Genomic DNA, 26,019 nt, shown 5'->3' on the forward strand with positions numbered 1-26,019 from the left:
ATTACCTGCGGTTTATGATTTCTCCGAAAACTCAATAGAAACAAATCCATACGATGCTTCTTTACTTGCAACTTTAACAATCCACACATATATTAATTTTAGGCCACCGGGGTTAAATTTTACCTATAATTTTTCGAAGCTGTATTTGTTCAACTGTACTTTAGGGGCAAGTAGTTTTCATATTCTTTCAACATTCCTATAATATAGTAGCAGACCCATAATATGCTAGCAGATAATCAAATACTACATAGAACGGTTTATAAACAATTAATAATATGTATATATTTTAAATATTCTTGGAAAAAAAAAATAAAAACCTATTTTTTTTCTCCTGCACGAAAAATCGAAAGAAAAAAATTGTTTGAACATATGCACATAAGGAAAAGAGTGCATAAAAAATAAAATAAAATACTTATAAAATGTGTAACAAAAAGACGTAAAAAAATTGATAAAACAAAAATACCTAAGATAAATTACCAATCAAAATTGCCTTCATAAAAGATAAAAAAAAATGTTAAATAAACAAACCCAATTTAAAATGAATGCAAAATTCTAACCTTTAGGCTTCTTCTTCTACTATAATTTAGCCAGTCCCCTCATCTTCATTTACGAACCCACTGCAACAAAAAACACATGAAATGATTGAAATGTTTGTGTACACAAAGAAAAATACGATGTCAGAAAACAATAAATGAAAATTTAATAAAAATAACCCTGCTACACTACGTTTGGAAATTAAAAACATTTTAAAGTTAATTTAACCGAAACTTCAATAAACACTTCTCAATAAACTCAAACATTGAAGGCCACTGTTTTCAATTAAAATGATTGTCTGAAACGTTTTGCCATTTTAATGAACTTTTATTAGTTGTAGTTAAGTATGTCCCAAATACAAAAATGTTTCAAAACAATTTTGAAATTTAAAAAAAACAAAAACAATAACGATAATTGCAATGAATAATATTATTAATTGCAGTGATGCATAAAACGTAAAAGCGGTCCTCACTGAGATAAAAATCAAAATTAGGTTTAATTTTTAAATAATTAACCTTCATAAAACCCAATTAAATATTCCAAATTATTTGAGTCGAAACGGCCAGGTTTAAAGAATAAATATCTGACACTGACGAGATATTAACGTTTGAGTTCTTGTTGAAACAAACATATTTATTACATCGTTAAGTAACGATTTCTACAATACCACTACTTTTCCCTTAAAATTCATATTTTTGTGTCAATTTAGAATAAAATAACTGAAGAAATAAGGCACAATACATTTAATAACAGACCGATACATAAAGCCTAATTTACCCTTTAAACCCGATTTCCTTTCCTTCCTCGGTGATCCTTGCAGGCTCATTCCTCTTAGGTACATCACAACACGCACCTGTCACTTTAAGCCCTAAACCAAATCATTTTGACCAAAAATAAACCACTTAAATAAACTAATTTACACCGCATACGCTGTCAACAAGGTTAAAATCAACAGAACTTCTTTGCGTAACACGAAAAATAAACAAAAAATTCTCGCCGATACCATATCAGACATTTTTTGCAGACTTTTTATTCATCGCACTGTAAATGAATTTTAATTAAAATACTGTAACATTATTCATTAGCAGAATATATGGATGAATAAGAAATTGCGAATTTACAAAAACAAATTTGAAAACTTGATTTAAATACGTGTTTCGAAAATATTTTATTTTTCGACAGTTAATGACACCACACATAATTCAGATTTTTTCACAATTTCTGCCAAAATACTCATGTAAAATAGGTTCATACGGGGTGTTCTAACGGTCAAACGGGGAAAAAATTAAATATTCGCTCTATGATACTCCTAATATACATGACAATAATCGGTCCGGTAGTTTCGGAGATTACGTGACTAATAAAAATGGATACAGACGACAGACAGACAGACAGACGGAAACGGCAGACTACTTTTCTCGTACTCTAGAGGTCATGAAACGTCAAGAAAACATAAAAGTGGGCTCGGTTACTATATTTCCTTAGCTTACGCTCAGAAAGTAAAAAGTACAAACTACTGGAAGTATACACTGAAGAACAACTGCAAGAATAAATTTGTACCAACAACTCCCCTAGATAAATATTCTAAAATCTAATTACCTGCTGATTGGCATAGAATCGATCACGTGTTAATTTAATGCCGCATTAAAAATTTAGTCGTAATGAAATATTTAATTGTGCTTGTGTAAACCGGCTCGAAATAATTAACATAATTTAATTTAAGTATCACAATATTGCTATACTACTATACTTTTTTTTGTAAATCTACTATAATAGAAAATAGCTAACTTATTTATCTAAAATATATTATGCAGCTGGCCTTCATGAGAGTTTTAAAAAAACATCAACCATTCTTTCAAGGACAGTTGAGGTTTTATTTATTTAAAAAAGGAGCATATAGATTTCAAAAACAAAATAGTGTAAGATGATATTCCTAATAAAGTGTTATTAATTATTATAGGTCCAAATAATTGGGTATTTTGGACGAGTAACGAATTCTCCAGAATCTGCCTCTGCAATGGATGACGGATGGAATCAGGTACAGTTGAAAAGATTTACAATTGTGGGTTTGCCTCATTAACCGCTCCATTGTTGACTTCACAATATCCTACTGTTATAACCTTAAGGCTCCACCACACGTCAAGGAAATTTCTATTTTTAGAGATATGAAACTTGTAATACCTATTACCTAACTATCCAACTACCTGTCAAACGAACCCTGCTGTGTATTTCTCAGAACTCGACAGGGGATTATATTTATTCCTTTAGATTAGCAACAGCTGGTGGTAAAGTGCTATAAAAAATAATTGCAAACGCCGTCAATTACTTTATGAGAGGTCTTAAGTACTTTGGACCAAACCTGCAATAAAACCATTACGAATCCTTCACACCCGAGGTACGGCTTCAGCCAGAGCCGGACTTCAAATTTTTGAGTGTTCATATATGAATCATGGTAGATTTAATTTTTATTGTGATTTTTCTAGGAAATATGTATTTGCAAAGATTTAAAAAGTTTTAAGAAGCACACTTTCATGTGTCCTTAAATTTTAAGATTAAATTCCTTGAAAGCGGTCCGTTTAACAATCTACCTGTTCACGTATTGAAACAAATACGGTCCTGGAAAGGTAAGGGTGGCGAGTAATCTTGATCGACAGTTTTATGCTGGGTGCACTTTTCGAAGTGGTTGGAAATTTTACAGCTGCAATTCCCATAATTGGAGTCATTTGCAAATATCTTTCGTCGTACAATACGTACATATAAATTGTTGTAAATACAATTATTCATTTTAATTTCCGATTTATTGAAGTTTCTCTAAACTGTGTGCAAGTTCATTTTTCTGCAATAGTTTTTATTGAGAACAATTTAAATGCGCACTAGTTTTAATGAAATGTGAAATAAGTTACAGCATTATCATACTTGTCCAAAAGTTATAAGGTTATATGACCATCATAAAAGTAGTTGACCGCAAATAAATACCCCCTTTGTGTGGTTCGCACTAAGCTTACCGGTTGGCAATAAATCGTCTTCTAAACATTTCTTGCTCACATTTAACAGGGCCGGCTTTCAAAGCGAGTGGTTATTTCGGAACCCTCAGCGGCTGGAGGTAGTAAAGAAATGGTGGAGTGGTGGATTTTCATATTTAGTGAAAGCCGCCCCTGAACGAAACCACAACAGGCGGTCGAGCTGCAGACGACACGTTATTTACGACCCTAAAACCTTTTCAATTGTAAACAACTTAACTTCGACACAATAGGATGATTTTATAATGGCCATATAACCTTATAGCTCTTGGTCCACTATAAAAACATTTCCGCACAGAAGAAACTATTTCAGCATTTGTAAAACTGAAAGGGCAATAAATAATGCAATTTAGAATTATTTAATTAAATTTGCTCATTCGTTAAAATAACTGTTTCTTTAATAAATCAATTTGTATTTGAGAAAAAATAAACGAGCATTTCAAATGTTCCGTAAATTACTAAAATGTGCATTAGTTCACAGTAAAGTGGGCATTACACTCCCACTCTTTAAAAGACGTCTCATGTGCTTCATTTCGTGCCAGTTCGGCAGGGAAGGAATCCGCCCTTCTAAAGCCAAAAAAACATTAATTATTATTCAATAAATTAATAATGTTTAGTAATCGAGTTTTTTTAAGTTTTTTTGTTAATTTTTTCAAAACTTTTAATTTGTTTGGCTACTTTTTTGCTATGAATATCTTTTGTTTTTGTTAATTTTGTATGCATTCATAAAATATATTTTAATACAGCAGGTCTATTTTTGTTTGTTATTTTCTATACAGTTTCAATAATGCACGCAGTACAGAAAATCATTGCCCAAAACAATAATTTTATTATTCCAATTTGCACTTAATATAATGCACAAAATGCAAAAACTTATGGCGCAACATACTAAATTTAATGCACAAATGTTATTGTGCATACTGCATAGTATAAAATTTAATGCACAAAGTATTAAAAATAATGCACACTTAATTACGACCCGTTTTTATTGTTTGTTTGTTACTCTTTGCTGTTTACGCAGTGGTAGACTCTAAAGTTCGAGCAGAAGCTATGTACTGTAAAAAGGTGAACATCATATTAATTTGTGGTGGTTTTAAGTTCTCCAAAGTCCAACTATATATTAACTATATGTAATGTAACATAAAATGTATAAACAAAATGTAATAGCAGATATGAAGGAACAAATGGAAAACCACAGTTGCAGTTTTCTTAGATTTCAGTAGAGCTTTCGAAATAATAGACAGAAAAATTTTATTGCAAAAGTTAAAAAAGTTAGGAACAGACGGAAATGCAATAAAATGGACAGAAAATTATTTGACGAACAGAACACAAAGAGTAAAATGTGATAATATTCTTTCTGAATCAGTAGATGTAAAATATGGGATTCCCCAAGGAAGCGTTCTAGGTCCAATATTATTCTTATTGTACATTAATGACATAATAAACGCTGTAGACAAATGTAAAGTTTGTCCAGAATTATAAGAATTTTATGGACTCCCAACGTTAATTCGTTTTACAGCCCAGGCGTCAATTCTATTGTACAGGTAAAGAAGAGCCTGTCAGGGGAAAGCCGATGTTTTCTGTACCTGAGTTCGCCCCGCTCTTCAGCTGTACAATAAAATTGACAACGGGGCTGTAAAACGAATTAACTTTGGGAGTCCATAAAATTCTTATAATTCTAGACAAATTTTACTATCGATCTATTTGCAGATGATACCTTGGTCCTCCTGTCAGGAGGTAAATGAGGAAATGTTAGTGTTAATGGATTGGTTGAATTATAATAGACTCAAGTTAAATATCGATAAAACAAAATATATGACCATAAGCAACAAAAATTATACAGATTATCCGCGACATGTAAAAATAGGAAACTAAAATATAAATCGTGTTAAGCTAATTAAATATTTAGGAATACAAATAGACGATGAGTTGAAATTACGAGAGAATGCCAGATACGTTATTAAAAGATTATATTATCAAAAAAATTGGGTTTTTTAAGACGAATCAGGAATGAACTGTCGATGTTTAGTGCCTTAACAATATATAAAACAATTGTATTACCACATTTTATGTATTCTCCGACCATTTTGTATCTCCTATGCCAAACGGACATGGAAAGCTTGCAGAAAATGCAAAATAAGTAGAGGAATGCGAATTATCTTGCAATGCAGTAGATAGGTATACAAGAATGTCTGATATGAGGAGAATCTTGGAGCGGTTGGATGTATCTGATTATCATTAAGCTGCAGACCTTAATTTTAGTACATAAATTAATTAATAATATGGGACCTGAGTATTTGAACAAAAAAATTCAAAATATGAAGGCAAAACATAGTTATAATACAAGACAAAAAGGAAATTTGTATCTAACGTCAAAAATCAAACAGTCTTCAATAAATTCATTGTTTTACAAGGGCATCAGACTATATAACACGTTACCATCAGGGAGTATAAAAAACCAACCAACTTTAAAAAATTCAAGCGTCAGGTAAGGGAATTATTATACAACAAATCCTTTGAGGAAATTAATAGCTATTAATTTTGTTTAACTTATTTAATTAATATTTTTAGTAATAATTTACAATATAATTCTTTGTTTCTTTATTTACTTTATATTTAGGATACATTCATGCCTTATTATTGCCTTCTTGTGTTCATTTTATGGAGGTATAGTATAGTTACTTAAATAGTATTAAGCTCATATGTACAAATTGTAGCTTTAGCTAAATAAATACCTTATTATTATAAAAAATCCAAAAAAAAATTCACCACGAAACTGATTTTATGACAGAAAAATGTAATGAATATGTCGGACAAGTTATATCTCGTTATACGTTTGTAAAAAGTGTTTCTCATATAACTACCCTGTAACTTGCGTTTCTTTTGTTTAAATGTATACAGAGTGTTTCTTTTATTTGATACAACCCCTGTAACTTTTTTATTCTTAAAGATAAACTTATAGTTCTTGAAGCAAATTTGTATCATTTTAAAAGATCTCTATGTGGCAACCTCACATTTTTATCACTTCCGGTAGAATCGGCAATGTCATCAACTTTTTTTTGAATGGAACACTAGATATATGTTTCATAAATGGAAAGATTGATTTTTTCTAAAGCAACCAAGTTTCTAAAATCAATACTTAAAAATTTCAATAAAATAGACGAAAAATTCGTATTTATTGATAACAATCTAATAACTTGAAAAATTAACACTGATGTCATTTATTCACATAAGTGGTCTTTTAAAGTGATACAAATTTGCTCAAAGAACTACATACATGTTTATCTTTAAAAATAAAAAAGTTACAGGGGTTGTAGTTGTATCAAATAAAAGAAACACGTGGTGTAATAAACATGTTTGTTTACATCTTTTCCTTTTAATTAATCCTGTTAACTACTTAATCCCTCAGGTGGAACACCGTGGGTTTTATGACCACCCGTCGCCGTTGTCGAACTGACTTACGCCCGTTCCTTCTATTGTTTCCTCGTCTACCTGTTCTGGCCTTATCTGCTTGACTTGATTCATCTTCATCTTGCTCCGGTGTAGATGTTTCTTCATAAATAGAAGAGTAATAATAATAAACATTATTTAACAGAAGTTCATACTTTTATGGTAATCCTATTACGATCTTAAAAGTTAGGTCGGTTATTTCTATTTGCCAGGACTATACCTAATTAGACAACAAATATATTTATTTTATTACTGCGCGAAAGTTTCGTCATTAGATTAGAATATACCCGCTGAGATGTCATAAACTCATAAATCATCACGAATCTATATACTTGGTTGTCTGATTTTAATAAAATCTTCTAATGTGTTCCCCACATTTTTTTGCTATGATTTAAAAAGTTGTAATTTTAAAGACAAAGAAGAAATTCAGCTAAATGCGCAATAAAATTCGCTACAAGCCTATTTATGTTTCACATCAAAATACTATAATATCTTCATGCAAAACGAGCTTTTTTAAACTACAACGAAATTTCGAAAAACACTTCCGCGTCAAGTCTTTGTAAAATGTCCACGCATTTAATGAGGCGTTTAGCGACATCTGATACTGTAATGCCACATGAAAAATTTAATCGCCCCACCTCTACATTCCTCAGCACCCCACCCCTTTATCGCAACCCCACTTTTCTTCTACAACCCCTTTAAATACAGCAACAGTTGGGCCAGGGCTATGAAAGTCTCAGCTGACTCCATAAGAAATACATGGGGAGCTTACGGAACGACATAAAGAGGTCACTGGCGTCACTAAAGGTGCTCCGACCTTGAAGAACATAGTTTCTTTTTCATTTTAAGGTTTTCGGTGAACGTTTTGTCTGGTTTTGTCAACAAGAAATGTCATATTATTTACGGAATCATCAAAGTCATTTAATAGATAAGGTTGCCACATTGGGATGCCATATTGATACGTCACAAGGGGCTCTCAAATGGCGCGAAAATTGCCCGTTTTAAATACTCGAGTAACGCACTAAAAACGGAAACTTTTAATCAAGTGACCGCTTCTACTTCGCAAATTTCAATCCTGTGTAAAGAACAATTTAATAAACCTCAAGAAAAATGTTTTGCTGCCAGTAGAACTTGAAAATAACAAATGCGACACTATTAACTGATTTTTTTTATGCAAAAAAATCTGAAAATCTGCATTTACTGATTTACTTTTTCCTTTCTAGTAATAATCAAAACATTTCATTTTAGCTTAAACACAAATAAATTTAATTTAAGGCAAAATAGGGTTACACGAGTCGCAGTACTAACACCAAACGTCAGAATTAGCGGTACAGATCGTACAGATTAAAGGCATCAGCTGATCGGTCACACCAACTCAAAATTACAAGTTACTAAAAATTCCCAAGTAATACCAACCTCATTTTGACGTCACATGGGGCTGACACCTCTCCTCCCCCGTAAGCGATTTTGCCCACATACTCGTTTATGTGGTAACCTGTTCTCTATTAACTAACCTTGCGGAATCATACGGGATGTTGGGTTATGGGGTTAAAAACAAACGTAAAATTTATTGTAACAAAGTAATAGATACTTACGACACAGTCTTACGATACATGTAAAAAATACTAGAAAATTCCAGGCTAAAGAGGTCAACAAACTGCAGGTTAAACGAAATAGTTTAATTTTCGATGTGTGCGGGTTTGAGCGGTCCAAGATTTATTTTTAAATTTTAGTGTGTAAAAAATTCTAACTCTAATAAAAACTGAGACGAGGTAATCAAGAGGAAAGTCTTTGCAGGGGTGGTGGAATGGTATTTTTGTATGGTTCGTTTTTTAGCCGCAAACCAGTTAACGAATACAGTGCATAAATTGGGAAAAACTCACAAAATGTATTACCCACTACCGGAGTATAAACTGCAAAATGTTCAGGTGGCATCATTAAATCGCCAAAAATCACATCTTCATTGAAAACTTTAAAATGTCACAGAATTAAAACAGGATGTACCACTTCGTAAGAATGTGCAAAGTTCTCACAAACTTCGCAGAAGTGGTGGTGTAAGAATTTTCGTATTAATGAATATCCACAAACATACCATAAACAGTTGTGTTCTTTCAAGGTGAGTTTCCGGTAACTCACATCACTTAATGATTCTTGAAGAGACCGGAATACAGGGAAGATGTGTTGTGGAAGTTTATTTAAAAGAACACCTTAGCAAATTTTTCATTTCAAATAAAATAGTGTTTCACAGTTGGTTCTTGCACTTGTATCGAAATAATCTGTAGTAAATAGTTTCCGAAACGTTCTTTGGAATTCTATTGGTGTGGGATTTATACAATTCCCAAATTGACGCCTCACAGAGCCAAACAAATATGTCAAACAATACTGATTTAGTTGCAGCAACCTTTTAGTGAAAATTGTAAACAAATTGTATTCTGTGAAAACTATTAAAAATAATAAGCAAAATGTTTATGTTCCTGAAGTTGTTTTTTATTTTTTTGTGAGTGATTTAAAAATATTAAGAGTGAATTAAAAATTTTGCAATTCACTTGTGGATAACAACTTGTTTGTCAGACTTGTTAAGGTTTTAATAAACGCAGTTTAAAACGTCAAAATTGAATAATAGTTATTTGGATCACAAGTCCAGAAAATGACTTTTTGCGAGTGTGAGTGGATATTGCGAAGCCGAGGCGCTAGCCGAGGCGGAGCAACACGAGCACTCGCAAAACATTTTCTGGACGTGTAATCCACAAAATTTTTCATGCCGACATAAATTAAATTTGCTCAAAATATTTAAAAATTACTCCATCAAAAGAGGCTGTAGGAATTTATTTTTTTTTTCGGTTGGTACCACTAATCCAATGCAGACAAGATTTTCGAATTTAAAATGCATTCATGACGTTTAAGATTCATAATTTTGACATCTTTATATCATTTCCTCGAAAACTATTAGTAATAAGTAATGGAAACTCCAGCTCACACAAAAGAAACCGCTGAAAGTGTAATTGATAACTTATTACCTGAAAAATCTGGTCCTCGTTACTGGAAAGCATACGATGAGTTCCAGAAGTGGTGTAAAGACAATAATAGGAAAAACGTTTACAATGAATATGTTTTCCTTGCATATTTTGACGGTAAGTCAAAAACAAATAATTGTGCTTCACTATGGTCCTTATTTTCTATGCTGAAGACAACGCTTAATGTTAAACACAATATCAGAATAGCAAGTTATGCAAAACTGATTGCTTTTTTAAAAAGAAAAAAGGATGATTACGTGCCAAGAAAATCTAAATATCTTAAAATTGAAGACATGGAAAAATTTATAACACATGCTCCAGATGAGGATTATCTATTAATGAAAGTAGGTACTTATATTACTTAATTGTTCATATTTTATTTAGTGAATGTGGTTTCAGACAGCGTTAACAATTGGTGTGAGTGCAGCTTGTCGCAGGGATGAATTAACAAAAAACAGAGTAAACGATGTAAAAGATAAAGGTGATGTAATTATTATAACAATCCCTAATAGTCCAGTCATTTTAGGATAAAAAAGGGATCAATCTCGGAATGAGAGATAATAAGCTGAATTTTTGTATATACCTTAATTTTAGCGTTTTAAAAGTTGTGTCAAAAGTCTCATAAAATCTCGTGTCTGCGTCGTAAGTTATTCAAGGTCAAAGATGAAGAAAAACAGTTTTTTGCGATTATCTCGGTTTCTATTCCTCCAGTGATGTTAACATCTATTATCATAATTGTAGAGCACAAAATTTGGGACAAATTTTATTTGAAACATTTTTTCATGCGCTCAATCGTTTTTGAGATAGAGGGCAGTGAGCGCGCAGCGCTCATCCATACGTACTGTAATGCAATCAACCGTGAATATCTATGAATACTACCTTGAATTTTGAAAAATTTGTATTATTTATCAATTAATACATTGTATTTAAACATTTTACATATTTTCAACATATTCATTGAATAATACTTACCTACTTTGTGTAATTAAAAACGCATTTAATGAAATATTTATTGTATATCTCAATTTATTTATATCTTTAAAATGTGTAAGGTTTTAAATACTTATTTTTCTATCATGATTATAACTGGAAGGTTAGGAAACAACGATTCAGGGCACCGAAGATGATGACGATGAAACAGAAATTCCCGAACGTCCAGAAGATGACGGTAAAGAAGAAAAAATTAATACTTTTGTTCTTTAAATTATTAAAGATTTCTAGATTTTCACTGCAATTCAATTTCAATCGTAAGAAATGTACAGGTACTGAACAAAGATAAAATTAAAATACATTAACTCGTTTTACTTCCTTAAATTTTTATTTTGAAAAAATTAATATAACTTTTAGATATATAATTATATAACAAGTATAATATATTATCTAATATATAAAAACTTACACATTTGAAAGATAATGTACTTAATTATTTTTCTACTTAAAATCTACTTTTAATAAATTAAGATATACATACAATAAGTATTTCATTTAAAGAGTTTTTAATTCCACAAAGTAGGTAAGTATCATTATCATTAAATGAATGTATTGAAAATATGTAAAATGTTATTAAATGCAATGTATTAACTGATAAATAATACAAATTATTCAAAATTAAAGGTTGTATTCACAGATATTCACGGTTGATTGCATTACAGTACGTATGGATGAGCGCTGCGCGCTCACTGCCCTCTATCTCAAAAACGATTGAGCGCATGAAAAAATGTTTCAAATAAAATTTGTCCCAAATTTTATGCTCTACAATTACGATAATAAACGTTAACATCATTGGAGCAATAGAAACCGAGATAATCGCAAAAAACTGTTTTTCTTCACCTTTGACCTTGAATAACTTACGACGCAGACACGAGATTTTATGAGACTTTTGAGCCAACTTTTAGAACGCTAAAATGAAAGTATATACGAAAATTCAGCTTATTATCTCTCATTCCGAGGTTGATCGCTAATTTGACTGGACTATAACACCAAAACTAAAAAGAGCGTTTTATTTATTTCATAAGAATTACTTCGTTTGGCAGTAATAATGAACTATTTTTGCGATTTTCGGATTTTGTGACAATCAATGCCGACAACATTATGTCTAGGGAATTTCGTTTAGTGACATTTTTGACGGCCTAGACCTCCAAAATGCGTGTTACTGGACGATTTTGAATACTCCAAAAGCGTCAATAGTGGACGGAGGTATGAAAAAATGTTTTGCTTGAATATGTTAATAATTTATAGGAAAGAAAAAAATGACCAATGTCAGTAGTACATGCCAACCATTTTTATTTTTGTGTACAATTATTAGTATTATATGAATCACATACGAATGCTACGAAATATTTGAATCTTCGTGTTTCCCGGGAACGGGCTCCCAAGGTCACACCCGTTCCGCAAATATTGCTGAAGTTTCGTTACTGATCTACTGTGGTTGGGCATCGAACTTATTCTCAATTATTACGTTTTACGTGATTGTTGTGTACGCTGTTGAGTTGTATTCAAATTTAGTACCTAAAATTTCGCCAACCTAATACTGGTGGGAACCAAAGTCATTTAATAGATAAGGTTGCCACATTGGGATGCCATATTGATACGTCACAAGGGGCTCTCAAATGGCGCGAAAATTGCCCGTTTTAAATACTCGAGTAACGCACTAAAAACGGAAACTTTTAATCAAGTGACCGCTTCTACTTCGCAAATTTCAATCCTGTGTAAAGAACAATTTAATAAACCTCAAGAAAAATGTTTTGCTGCCAGTAGAACTTGAAAATAACAAATGCGACACTATTAACTGATTTTTTTTATGCAAAAAAATCTGAAAATCTGCATTTACTGATTTACTTTTTCCTTTCTAGTAATAATCAAAACATTTCATTTTAGCTTAAACACAAATAAATTTAATTTAAGGCAAAATAGGGTTACACGAGTCGCAGTACTAACACCAAACGTCAGAATTAGCGGTACAGATCGTACAGATTAAAGGCATCAGCTGATCGGTCACACCAACTCAAAATTACAAGTTACTAAAAATTCCCAAGTAATACCAACCTCATTTTGACGTCACATGGGGCTGACACCTCTCCTCCCCCGTAAGCGATTTTGCCCACATACTCGTTTATGTGGTAACCTGTTCTCTATTAACTAACCTTGGGTGGGAACAACACTTTTAAATCAGTATTTAGTGCTTTTATTACGCCAGGACTTGGCAACACTGCGTGACATTTATGAATAATTAAGGAGTGAGGTTAGAAAGGGATGTTTTCGTTTGTGATGTATTGTGTGCGTCCGTTATTGACTATTAAACTATAAACTAAATTAAACACTGTTAAATTTACGATTTAAAAAACCGTTATGGCTTCATATTGAAGTTACGACAAAATTCAGCATCCCAGGATCTAACCTAAATTTCAAAAATGGCTCAAAGTTCTGCTCTGGCTTCCCTAACAGCCACCTACACTGATTCCGAAGGAGAAGAGGAAATAAAAAATGAAAACTTGGATAGTCAAGGAGTTTCAGTAACAACTCCTTCAGGATCTCCATCTGACAACAAATCAACAAACTCATCCCGACCTGGAAGCCCCGCCGCAATACGAGTCACCACAAAAGTTGCCAAGTTAGTGTCCTACCATGATGACACCATTGCCTCAGATGAAGAAGGAGAGCCAGATGAAGCTGTTCCCCCTCATGAAGTTATTATGCTGACGGAGAACGAAGACATAAAAGAAGAAGAAGCAGATTTACTTGACAAGGATGGCGTCCAGATTCCTCCAGAACCACCAGGACATTGTTCAATAGACTTGCAAGATAAAATCGGGAAATTGTATGAAAAAATGCAAAACCAACAATTAGATATGAATGCGCTGATACAGAAGAGGAAAGACTTTAGGAACCCAAGCATTTATGAAAAATTAATTCAGTTCTGTGCCATTAATGAACTAGGTATGTTTTCTTTTTTTTTAGTGTTTATAGAGTATCTAATAGTGTGTGTTTTGCAGGTACCAACTATCCACCCACTATTTATGATCCTCTGAAATGGGATAAAGAGTCGTACTATGAAGAGTTGGCCAAAGTGCAGAAAGTAGAAATGGATAAAAGAGAAAAAGAACGAAAGTCGAAAGTTGAAGTGGTCTCTGGGACAAAAAAGCAAGAGGATGATAACAAGAAAAGGAAAAGTAAATGGGATCAACCAGGAGGGAACGCTTTAGGATCTCAGAGCATCAAACCCGCAGGACTCGTCCAACCATCATTAACAAGTAGTGCCACAGGTACGAAAGGGACTGTTATATCAGCGTTTGGTTCCTTACCAAAGAAACCTAGACCATAATTTATTACTTAATTAGAAGATGTAAATATTTTTTCGTTTTTGTAAATATAACATTATAAAATGGTGGTTTGTTAAATTGACACTTTGTATTTCCCGCCACAAAATTATACCGACATAACCTAATCTCAGTGAGCTTTGACTTTGAACAACCCTTGTTTTTCCAGGCGATATCTTATGAAAGCTTAAATTAAATATCTTATCACTGGGAATCCGAAAATCTAAAAAAATGTTTGAAACTTTAACGAGATATCTGTTTTATCGATGTATCGAGTGTTGTCGTCGTTTTGACATTTTATTGAAAGTAGGGGAAATACATCCAGTGAAGTCTGGGAATCCTAAACCTGTTTATTTTCGAAAATATAAGGTTTGTATGTTTTCTACCAATTTATTAGCCATGACATCACCTACAATCTATCGAAGTGCTGAATCAGTGTTAAATGCATTAAACGCTCATAAAGTAAGTGCTGCGTTTTTTCACGAATTGTTTCCACCTTATCTTTATTTTAAGGCTGATAATATAGAAGCAGTTAATACACTGATAGAAGTCTATAATAATGCATTGAATGCATTTATGGAAGATGAAAAACAGAATCCGGTAACCAATAGACACCCACTGGTAGTACTTGAAGGTTTGGACGGTTGTGGTAAGTTCTAAATCACTGTACTTACAGACACAGAAAGTAAATTAATTTTACAGGCAAGTCGACTGTTTCTAAAAAATTAGCATCAAAGTTACAAGCAGAAAGATGGTGTACACCTCCTGAATCTATCAAAAACATCCGTCATCTATTTGATGAACATGCAGTGTTACGAACTGCATATTATGCATTAGGAAATTATATCGCAGCCCTTGAGTGTTCCATATTGTTGAAAAAACAGCCAGTAATTATGGACAGGTATTATGTTTGTTGGGTTTTTTCAGAAGTCACTGATTTTCTCGTTCTTAGATACTGGCATTCAACTTCTGCATATGCTATAGCACAAGCAGTGAATGATTTTCCTGGAGAAGTAGAAATACCACCAGAAGGCGACACTTTTTACCACTGGCCAAACGATTTATTAAAACCCAATCTGGTTTTATTTTTAGATGTAAATGAGGATAATCGAATTCAAAGACTTTCAAGAAGGACTGAAATCACTCTCCAAGAAAATTTGTTGAGAAACTCACAACAGTTTAGGGATAAGTATGTACAAGTTGAGTTTTGTCTTACCAAACTTATTCGTCATTATTTTAGCATCATCTTAGCATACAAGAATATGGTAAGCCCTCAAGCAATTTTTGTTGACTCCAATTTGAAAATGAATAAAGTAATCGCCGCAATTAATGATAAATTGCAAGACGTACTGAAGTAAGTTAGTTGAGATTGGATCAGAATTTGACTACATGTTAAAAAATAAATTTTATTGTTAAAATAAAACTTTATAAGGATTAAGTATACCATTAGGGTCCAGCATTTGCTTAATATTTTTCATTAAGTTTATGGATTCTTGAGATTTCATTAGATTCAAGTACTTAGCTTTGAGAAAACCCATACCGTGTTCTGCGCTGATACTACCGTTATACTTTTTGGTCAGTTCAAAAATGTAAGGCTCTATATGGTTAGCTACATCTTGGTTAAACTCTTTTACTGAAATCTGAATATGTATGTTGCCATCACCTAAAAATGTTTTTGTCTTGGTACAAAATCATTAGTTGTGAATATTTACCTAAATGGCCAAATCCAAACACCCTGTGTGATAAACTGCCCATGTGTTCTCTTAAATCTTCCACTAACTTGTAATAATTTTCTAAAGGAAACGACATATCATACATGAAAACAAAACCATCTTTTATGTAACCTTGAGGAAGTTTCTCTCTAACGTCCCAAATTGCCTAAATTTATTGATTATACAGTGTGTTGTTTTGTATAGTAATAGTCATACCTTGTATTTACTGACTTCGCCGGTCACAGTTCCATTTAGTATAAAATTTTTATTCAAACAAGTCTGCAAAAATCCGTCCAGTTTTTCTTCATCGTGTTTCTCGTTGCTACCCGTTGTTTCAATTAAAACGTAAAACGGATAATCGCCAATAGGAGACCCCAGTCCTAGTTTCTCATTTGCTAATTCCATTGAAGGAGTGTCAATTACCTCAAAAGCTGTAAGAATTTCATCCATATCTTGTTTCGCTTTGTAAAACGTTTTAAGTACTTGGTTGAAATTTTGTAAACCCAGAAACGCCACATGTGTTGATTTTGGGCGTAACCTGCACTGAATTGCCACCTTTGTGACCAAGCCAAGAGTACCCTCAGACCCGATGAATAAATGTTTTAAATGATATCCAGTATTGTCTTTTTTCAATGTGCTTAGTAAATCCAAAACTGTTCCGTTGGCTTGTACCACTTCAAGACCCAAGACATTTCCGTGTAAATTCCCATACTTTAGCAGTCTTAGACCACCCGCGTTTGTCGAAACGTTACCTCCAATGTGGCACGAGCCTTTAGCCCCCAAATCTAGAGGGAAAATTAAATTTTTTTGTTGCAGAAATTCATCCATGTTTTGTAGAATGCAACCAGCTTCGCACGTCAAAACACCTAGAATATTTCGGAACATGTAATTATCGTTACATTAGGTATTGTTTCACCTGATTTCTCGTCCAGGTTGATTACTTTGTTCATTAGTTCGGTCGAAACAATAATTTCGTCAAATACTGGCGTTGCTCCACCAACAACCCCCGTGTTTCCACCCTGGGGACATACTGCTAATCGGTTGTTGTTACAGTAGGATAAAATTTTTGACACTTCTTCAGTGGTTTTTGGCTTTAAAACGATTGTGCTAGCACCTGAAAAATAAATGTCAGTTTTCTGATTTTTTCTGCTTCGTATTTTTTTAATACCTCTTAAATGTTTATTCCAGTCTACATTATATTTTTCAAGGTCAGACAAATCAGTAATAATGCGAGATTCTCCTAACAGTTTTCGAAAAAAATAGAGGTGTTCTTCTTCAACATGACTGAAATTTCCTCGTTTTATGTTGAAATTGTTCTACAAGAAGTTTGTAAAATTGTTTAGAATCGTCAGTACTAAAAATACATTTTATTTACCTTTGTAAAATTCGGTTGTGAATGAATCCAGTACTTCGTGACAGGGAATCCATTATTTTTGGTTGAATTACTAATCCGTAGTGGCAGCTTCCACACGTTTTTAATCATGACGTTTTTCAGTTTTCCACTATTAACCACCACACTTCTGTTAAAACCTTACAATGTTCAACTTGTAACCTTTTCATAGTGATAACAGTGAAATTTGATAAGCTACAATTGTGCAGAAGATTAGTTAATTATTTGTTTTTGAAAAGACACTGTAAACATGAGTATCACGATAAAATGTTCCATTACGTACTGGTTTTTAGAAATGCAGCGAAAAGCTAATTTGCAGCAGTTTTATAATTAACAAAAGGTCATCTTCAAGGTATAAAAATAATAACATTAGGTGTTAACTAAAGTTTTTCAGCTTAATAATTTATAACGAAATGATGACTCCAAATTTATGGTACAATAAAGAAATATCAGTTAAAAGTTTAATAACAAAACATATGCTAACTTTATTTTATTGTATTTCCGATACAGGAGTCGAATACTTAAAGTTTGTGCATAGTAGTTCTTCTAAGGATTAATGAATGATTTAAATTTAAATATCCCGCCATGTGATACTAGTTACTTTTCGTTTGATAAAATTCAAATCTAGGGTAATTTATGCACTGGTCGTTTTATGTCAATTTTAAAAATCAATGTGTGCACAGTTTTTGTTTGTATTGGTGTTATAACAGTTTTACGAAAGGCCGACAACATTTCTGAGGGGTAAGATAAAAGAATAACTTCAAACTAAAATTAATTGCTGCGTCTGTTTAGGTTAATATGTCAAGGGAGTTAAATTTTAATGAAAAAACGATTTTATCAACACCAAATCCCATTCATTCTTCAAGCATGGCTGCAGAAAGGAAGAAAAAAATCGACATGAGTTTTTTAAACGACATGCCTCAAAGATTCAGCGGAGGCGAGGAATCTCTTGGAATTCTTTCGATAAAAAGCAGTGATACAAGTTTACTGCCTTCTGCACTCTTAGATGTCGCCAAGCAAAGAGAAAGTGAATGTGAGAAAGCTAGAAAGTCCATGCAAAGCTTTGACTTGAAACACGGCCAGCTTACTTCTCTACCATCCCGATTTTTGAGGAAATCTGATGTTTCTGAAGGTAGCTATGGAGGTTTTGTTCGTTCTGAAAGTACCATTAGTGAAACTGATTTACTTCCTGGTAATTGTTCTACACCTAGAGGATCATTAATGAAAGACGAGTTTGTAATGAGAGAATGTCAACTTTCTTCGAGTAATAATCGTCTGTCGCAACAGCTCAATAGTTACGCGCAAAAGTTGCGAAGTGGTGAGGCTGATACTCTTAAAGTAATGGAAAGTATTTACAAAGAGATGAATACTACAGAGGGAATTTTTCAATCAGGCGCAGACGCAATAGCTATATTCGAAGAGGATGAGAAATCATGGAAAAAAGAGAAACACATCCCTGGAATACCAAAGGAATTTTCTTTGACTTACAATGATGACATGAAGGTGTCTGTGGGTTCTTTCTTCATAAAGAAGTCTGACAATATTCCAGAACTATTTGCTAAAAGTCCACAAAAGCTCCAAGCGCCTATTCCGTTAATTGAAACTTCAGTATGCGATCAGGGTTTTTGTCTTTCTGATGACAGTGTACGCATCAGCGAGATACAAAACATTCCTGGTGATGACAGTGTGCGTGTTAGTCAAATACAAAACATTTTGTCATCAGATGAGTCACCAACTAACGCGCTAAATAAGTTACTGAAACCTAAGAGACCAACAAAAACAAAAAGTCCACTGAGAAAATCACTACCAAAAAGTCCTCAAAAGGAATTTTCATTGCCAAAATGTCCAATCCAAACGTCACTACCAAACAATTTGGATAAATGTGGTAAGGATATTACTGATGAAGCAGTTAAAGAAAATATTTGTCCAGACTTTAATCAAGAGAAGTCTGTACTTTCAACAAGAAGCTCCAGTGCCTTAAGTAATTTACCCAATGGAAAATTGCCTATTGGTACAACAAAGACTGAACTTATTTGGGGTTGCGTTAAAGTAGGTAAAAGTAGCTCACAGGAATTTATTGTCAGAAATAATTCATCCAGTCGACTTGGAATCCAGTGTTCAGTCTCAAATCCCTCATTTCGACTGAACAAGGAAGGGACGGAATTAAGTTTTTTAAACACGATTAAGGTAGTTTTACACCCCTATGAATCCAGAAGTCTTACCGTGACTTTCGCTCCTACTACATTGGGAGCTGCAGTTGATAGTCTTCACTTTTCTTCAATAGATCCCAGTCATAAACAGTCAGTTAAACAGTTTGTAAAATTGTATGGCTGTGGAGGCTATGGCAACGTTACCATTCACGGAATAATTAAAGATACTACTGGAAAATTTTTATTGTCTTTAGGTAACGTTGATGAACTGCAAGAACTGAAACAAAATTTTGTGATCAAGAATCATGGATCTCTAGCGGCATTTACTTACTTTGATCTTATTTTAAATGGTTTGTACGCGTTTTCAAATATTGAGATTTATCCACTAATGGCTGTGTTATTACCTGGCGAAGAGCGGGAAGTAGTTGTCAAATACAATCTTCAAAAGAAGGACTTCACTTACATTAAGTCTAAAATAGGTAACAGTTGTGTTATTGATATTGGAAAGCTTCAAGTAATTCATGGAACAGAAGTTGATAGAGCGCGGCTTAGAAAATTATGGCAAAGGGCGAAGGAGAAAAATCAAGATTTTAACCCTTATATATCAGATTTGGTTATGAAATTCCCAGGAGAAGTAATTCCAAATGATCTAAAATACTTCAAAGAATCTTTATCTTGCATGGAAGAGGTTCTAAAATTGCTCAACAAAGAGGAAATAACTGTAACCTTGGAACAAGATGTAGACCAAACACTACTTGGGCAACTACAAGATGAAACAGCTATGTTTTATAGTCTATGTGAAAATACTGCTGTCAACGCAAACAACACTATGTGTGGAGAGACGTGCCAGGTAGAACCTATGAGAATTATTCTAACACCACCAGATAAAATCAAAGACAGAATTTTCTTAACTAATAATTCTAAAAAGACGCTTTATTTTGAAGTTGCTTCAACACCAGAGAGTTTGTACTTAAAGCCCAAGAGTGGCACTATTTATTCAGATGAAACTCAAATTATTGAACTTACTTATGTGAAAAAATGCAATGATAAGACTGTTTTTAAAGTGACGATTTTAGTTGATAATGAGAGTTTTGAGGTTGATGTTAAAGTTGTGTTTGTAAAAATGTAAACATGCTGGGTATACTCGCCAATTAATTGTATTTTTGTACCCGAATTAAATTATTTTTCATGACGAATTTTTTTTATTTAATTTAGGTTTTGCAATATACAACTCTTGCCAAAATGAAGACTAACTGATTTCAGATGTTAATTATTTTACTTAAAAGTATTAAAACCCAAAAAATTGTACTTCAATGGTAATTATATGCTTAACGATTTCGAGGTCAAGACAAACTATGTGGTAAAAATAATGTATTCGTTTAGTTACGTATCTGTACTGACTAGAAAAAAAAAAGGCCATCCTATTATTTTGCAAAACCAATTTAAAAATTATTAATTTAACTAGTGATTCTTATTTTTTTTAAAGAACCGTTCACTGCTGACATAGGATGGATAAATTATCAAAAAAAAAACAGGCAAATAAATACAGAATTAAATTTAATTTAAAAAATAACAAACAGTGCAATATTTCAGGATGACCGGTTTTTTTTGCGGTCAGTGTATTTAAAACATTTTTATTGCAGTTGGTAACAGTTAATTATGATCTATGGGAATAGGTCGATCTACATTATTTACTTAATGAATCTACATTGTATACTTACATGCTTTTTCACTTTTCTCGGTCTTTTAGCACTCTAAGCTGTGTGCGTACACAACAAATTAACGTTTTATGTGTTTCGTAATGAATCGATTATATCGAATAAGTATGTAAATTATACCGAGAAAGCAATAAAAACGCGGTCCAAAACAGCCATGTATTTTTGAAAGTTTGTCTGTGATAAGGATTTTGTCTTACCAGATTACTATTAATTTGAAATTTGAATAAAAATGCAACGATCAGAGACAAACTTTCAAAAATCCATGAATGTCTTGAATCGTGTTTTTATTGCTCTCTAATTAGTAGAACGATTTTCAAAACATGTTAACAACACATAAGACGTGATCACAAAAACATAGTTGTTTAGTCACTAGAAATAAGGTTCAATTTAACGTGAATAAATGCGTCACCACTGTTATCTGCTAGAAACACAGTAAATAATCTATTCACATAAATTTAACACTTAGTAAGAATATACAGCATGTTTTTGAGTTGGACGGAAAGAAAACATATGGTGAATTTAGGTATTTTAAGAAGGTAAATAAACTCTGTTGTTGTCTTAGGCCAATCTTTAAGGGAAATTTAAACCCCCTTCAATCCAAAAATGCTAACAACTAAAGAGTGACGACATGTAGGTATAACCAAATGATTGTATTGTCATTACCCCTAAGTAACAAGTATTTTTCAATCTTACCTTTTTAAAATTAGTTATATTGCTATGGTGTTTGATTATCTATTATTATTATTATTATTAAACTCAGTAGCGCACAACATTTTGGTTAAATTTTCATTTAATTTTATCTCTAAAACGGATTTTTGTTAGAGCAATTTTTCATGCCTGGCCTGGTTTAAAAAAATCGTGGAAAATTACCTTGCAGTTCAAAAACTCTTGTACAATAACATGTATGTGTAACAAACAGTGATTTTAAAAATAATCATGTTAACTTTGTTGCAAAATAATGATTTTTCACCTTAAAGTAGCTGAACTGTAATCATAAATAGGTTAATTTTTAAGATTAAAACAAACTTCAGTGAAAGCTTAATGCGAATCAACATTGAATTATTATTTAATCCGTTATCTTTATGTCGAGATAAATTTAACAAGGGTACGTAACTAAGCAATGACGGATGCAAAGATGGGCTTTTTGCAGAGCAGTAAACATCAGATCTAAAGATTTTCTATCCTCATTGTGAGTAAACTACAAATAATTGAGTAGTTTTTGCAGTAATCGCTTAATCAGAGTCAAAGAAAATACAAAATTACAAAAACTATTAACTACGAGGTACCTAATACCAACGGGGTTGGTGAAACGCGTGGAAAATTTTCGCAACCCAATTTCTTCAATAAGTTGTAAACTTTCTTTCTTCAAGCTTGTACGTTAAACCAAAAAATTGTATTTGTTCTCACAATTGTTACAAAATTAAAATATGTAATTCAATCAACAAAATAAATGCATTTATACACTGACCGTCAAAAAAAAAAACGCCAACCTAAAATATTATACAGTTTATGTTACTTTCTTAAATTAAATTTAATTCTGTATTTACTTATTTGTCTCTTTTTTATGTATATACAAACTATGTCAGTAGTAAATGGTTATTTAATAAAATAGCAATCACTAAATCAATAATTTAAAAGTGGTTTTGCGAAATACTTGAGGGTGCCGGTTTTTTGCTAGTCAGTGTAGTTTTTTATACACCCTATACAGACTGAATTATTACAAAATTCCTTAGTCAATTTGACTTACTGACTTACTTACTTACAAAAACAAAATATCGATTTAGAGATATTAAAAAAAGTGAAAAATTAGCCACTGTTATGAGATTCATTTTGAACAATGTTTATGTTGTTTGTATATTACAAAATGAAGAAAACTATTGATACAAGACATGCTACTTCTAAAATTATTTTGAATAATGAAAGTCCGATCAATTCCGTGTACCCCCCACGAAGTACCTATTGAATTAAAATTTATATTTAAGAGAAAAATTAAGCTTTGAACCTAACAACGTGTCATTGAATTAGTGCGCCATTTCTGAATCATCCTGTATAAGTAATTCTAAAGAATTAAAATATATTAACAATCTTGCGACTCGTAGTGGAACACTTTTTAGCAATATTGATTTAAAACATTTTTACCATGACGTTATTAACTTTCTAGAGGGGATGAAAAATTAAATTTTAATCAATGTTCTGTAAGCACTAAATCATTGTAAGTGTCTTACTAGAATTAAAAAAAAAAAATCTTTCATGGATTCTAATGAGAAAAACTATAAAATTTGCTTTAACAAATTTTACTTTTTTGCGATAAGCCTAATATGTAATATTAAAAATATGGATAGATTTCAAAATTTCAGATTGTAAAATTTAATTGCACATTATTTTTTAATATAAAAAATGAATGAGATGACGTCCTCAAATTTTTGTTGCGAACGACCAGAAAAATTCTTAAAATAGGTAGGTACACCCCGTACACCTAAAATTTTAGAACTTTCAGTCCAGTAGTTTCGAAGTTCATCGGTCTATTAAACAAGTATTAATGTTTAAAAAACTCTAACACAAAAAAAAATGAGCCATTAAAAATCTGAAATTGGTTAGGATTCGCTGTGACGGTCGACGCACTCTCCTCACCTCGCGAGCACTGAGCTGATTTCTACACCAATTTATTGTGTGATGAGCGGATGATCTTGCAATTGTTACGTGATTTTCATCAAACATAGCTAAGAACCATCCCAGTTAACCAGCTATCAAATAAAAACCGCACTGAAATCGCTTCATCTGTTTAGGATCTATCTCTTCAAAATTATAACACCCATCGATTTACGGCAGGGCTTAAAAACTAGTGCTTATTTGCGTAACGAGGCCATTAAGTTTGACATTTTACACTAATACCTTGGATTTGTCAATTTGTAAAGAAAACGTAGTGTCCTGAATTTAAAATTTAAATTTCGCGTTAGTTAAATTACGATCATCGCGGATTTGAAATAACAAGGGTATTTCACAGCTTGAATTTGAACATTTATTCTCAAATTATTATTTTGGTTTTAACCGTATGTATTTAATATGTGCTTTGTTGGGTTTATTTCATGTGTATGTGAATTTGTTGACTCAATGATGTAACCTTGATGAACTAATTTTGATTTAATCATTAACTTTAACATTAGTTTTGCGTAATTATAACGCACATTTTTTGTAGCTTGAAATTCTTGATAGTGTGTGGTGTAATCAAGTGTTGCTTGCTGCTTCCTTGGTGGTAATTTTGGTATTCATTCAGTTATCGTTTAAGTTAGAAAAATATAGGATTTGAATTTTATTGAATTTAAAAGCCCAAGGTTTCGTGATGAAAGCGGAATACACGATTTGGAGTCAAAGCCGACGATTTTTTATATTTGTCCAAACAGATGTTAAACTCCATGAGGAGACCTGTGTTCACGTCAAACACGTAGTTTGGTTAATTTTAAGTTGGCTGTTTTGCAAAGACATGGTAGAGCGCACAATATGCTGCAGGTTTTCTTCTCATTATAACGTCCTCTGTGGCACATTTGTTGATTTCTTGACTCTGATAATTTGCATTTAATAACTTGCATATTCCTTAAGATTTCTCTTTTTTTCCTGTGTTTAAATTCATAATACTCGAATATTTGCAGCGAATTGTGACATTTGATTTAATTTTTGAAAGTTGGAAGGGTTTTGTAACTGGAAAATAAGTTCCTTGTAGCTTATTTCAACAGTTTTTCGTTGTATTTTGATTTAAAGGCGCCTTAACGGTCCTGGTATTCACCATTCTGCATTTTTAAACTCATTCCGCCAAATAAAAAAAAACAGACACAACGTAAATGCGGTTCCATTTTTTGACAATCACGATCAAGACCAAATGTTAAATTTTTCGAATGTATGATGCTTCTTCTGAAAAATAGAGATATTTACCAAATTAAAAACATTTATATTTGCAGCAAGCCCAACATCTCTTATTAACCCAATATTATTAATACGAATCTTGTGTAAATCTTTAAACACAATGGTATTTAACGCATCGAGTCCAGTAATTGGGTAACTGCATCCCGCCGCAGTTTACACTTTACATAGACTTTTCTCGAGTCCTGCGAAAGATACGTCACAGTTTACATGAAGGGATTAAAATATATTCTTCGTCCGCCGCAATTTACAGTCGCCGCAGTTCTACGATAATGTTTGATTGACTGTGATAATTCGAAAGCGACTGTTGATTTTAAATGTCATTAAACAGGATTTAATATGATTAAACAGGCAAGTCGTGTTCTATTCACTCACTGCCGATGAGAGTCTATACAAACCCTGGCAGTTATAAAAACAATGTTCTCTTGGTGACCTATCCTTCAGTATCCGGAATGTATCTTTAGAAGGTTATATTGATATAATTTTAAAAAAGTGATAGAGGTAACTCAAAATATTTTTAATATTTACATTAATTCGTGACATTTAAGGCAAAACTTTGTAAGGATTCAAAATTCCTTTAGGATCCATCAATTTTTTAAGCTCCTTCATAAGGTGTATAGCTGCATCGCTTTTTGAATAATGAATATATTGGGGCTTCCTGAAACCTATTCCATGTTCTGCACTAATACTTCCTTTCAACTCCGACGTGAATTCATACACAAACGGTTCGATACGCTTAAGGATATCTTTTGAAAATTCCTTCGTGGTAACAGTAAAGTGGATATTTCCATCTCCTGAAA

The 26,019-nt window shown here is 32.5% G+C and overlaps 5 protein-coding genes and 1 long non-coding RNA gene across 14 annotated transcripts in view; 4 read left to right on the forward strand and 2 right to left on the reverse strand.

Annotated features, from left to right (window-relative positions):
- The first annotated feature begins 8,238 nt into the window (after window positions 1-8,238).
- On the forward strand, window positions 8,239-11,287 carry LOC135122696 (uncharacterized). The gene is made up of 3 exons (XR_010279437.1): window positions 8,239-10,135; window positions 10,192-10,362; window positions 10,418-11,287. It is a non-coding gene; the product is annotated as an uncharacterized LOC135122696 (long non-coding RNA).
- Window positions 11,288-12,547: 1,260 nt separating this feature from the next.
- LOC135122707 (SAP30-binding protein) lies at window positions 12,548-14,415 on the forward strand. Its single transcript, XM_064047075.1, has 2 exons — window positions 12,548-13,954; window positions 14,011-14,415. Exons 1-2 carry the CDS (start codon window positions 13,429-13,431, stop codon window positions 14,337-14,339), a joined length of 855 nt encoding a protein of 284 aa, XP_063903145.1. The 5' UTR covers window positions 12,548-13,428; the 3' UTR covers window positions 14,340-14,415.
- A 48-nt stretch (window positions 14,416-14,463) lies between these two features.
- Window positions 14,464-15,768, forward strand: LOC135122705 (UMP-CMP kinase 2, mitochondrial-like). The gene is made up of 5 exons (XM_064047074.1): window positions 14,464-14,796; window positions 14,848-14,983; window positions 15,037-15,235; window positions 15,287-15,523; window positions 15,575-15,768. The coding sequence occupies exons 1-5, from the start codon at window positions 14,566-14,568 to the stop codon at window positions 15,690-15,692; spliced, it is 921 nt and encodes a 306-aa protein (XP_063903144.1). The 5' UTR covers window positions 14,464-14,565; the 3' UTR covers window positions 15,693-15,768.
- LOC135122704 (D-2-hydroxyglutarate dehydrogenase, mitochondrial-like) lies at window positions 15,725-21,632 on the reverse strand. 2 transcript variants are annotated; one of them, XM_064047073.1, is made up of 7 exons: window positions 21,308-21,632; window positions 17,422-17,631; window positions 17,215-17,362; window positions 16,963-17,160; window positions 16,263-16,912; window positions 16,047-16,212; window positions 15,725-15,997 (listed from the first exon to the last, which is right to left on the reverse strand). In XM_064047073.1, exons 2-7 carry the CDS (start codon window positions 17,527-17,529, stop codon window positions 15,747-15,749), a joined length of 1,521 nt encoding a protein of 506 aa, XP_063903143.1. In that variant the 5' UTR covers window positions 17,530-17,631; window positions 21,308-21,632; the 3' UTR covers window positions 15,725-15,746. The 2 variants fall into 2 exon arrangements, with proteins under 2 accessions (XP_063903143.1, XP_063903142.1); XM_064047072.1 differs by lacking the exon at window positions 21,308-21,632 and adding an exon at window positions 19,659-19,747.
- LOC135122701 (uncharacterized) lies at window positions 17,857-20,778 on the forward strand. Its single transcript, XM_064047063.1, has 2 exons — window positions 17,857-18,177; window positions 18,229-20,778. The coding sequence occupies exon 2, from the start codon at window positions 18,235-18,237 to the stop codon at window positions 20,713-20,715; it is 2,481 nt and encodes an 826-aa protein (XP_063903133.1). The 5' UTR covers window positions 17,857-18,177; window positions 18,229-18,234; the 3' UTR covers window positions 20,716-20,778.
- Window positions 21,633-25,715: 4,083 nt separating the features above from the next.
- LOC135122702 (D-2-hydroxyglutarate dehydrogenase, mitochondrial-like) overlaps window positions 25,716-26,019 on the reverse strand; it is a 265,146-nt gene continuing 264,842 nt past the window's right edge. For all 8 annotated transcript variants that reach the window (XM_064047070.1, XM_064047067.1, XM_064047066.1 and 5 more), the window contains one exon: window positions 25,716-26,013. In XM_064047070.1, coding sequence (XP_063903140.1) covers window positions 25,763-26,013 — 251 coding nt within the window. In that variant the 3' untranslated portion in view covers window positions 25,716-25,762. The remainder of the gene's footprint in view (window positions 26,014-26,019) is intronic.

This window comes from Zophobas morio, unplaced genomic scaffold, assembly GCF_036711695.1.
Source record: "Zophobas morio isolate AGI-343-1 ecotype UQ-CSIRO unplaced genomic scaffold, CSIRO_AGI_Zmor_V1 ptg000005l, whole genome shotgun sequence".
Taxonomy (NCBI): domain Eukaryota; kingdom Metazoa; phylum Arthropoda; class Insecta; order Coleoptera; family Tenebrionidae; genus Zophobas; species Zophobas morio.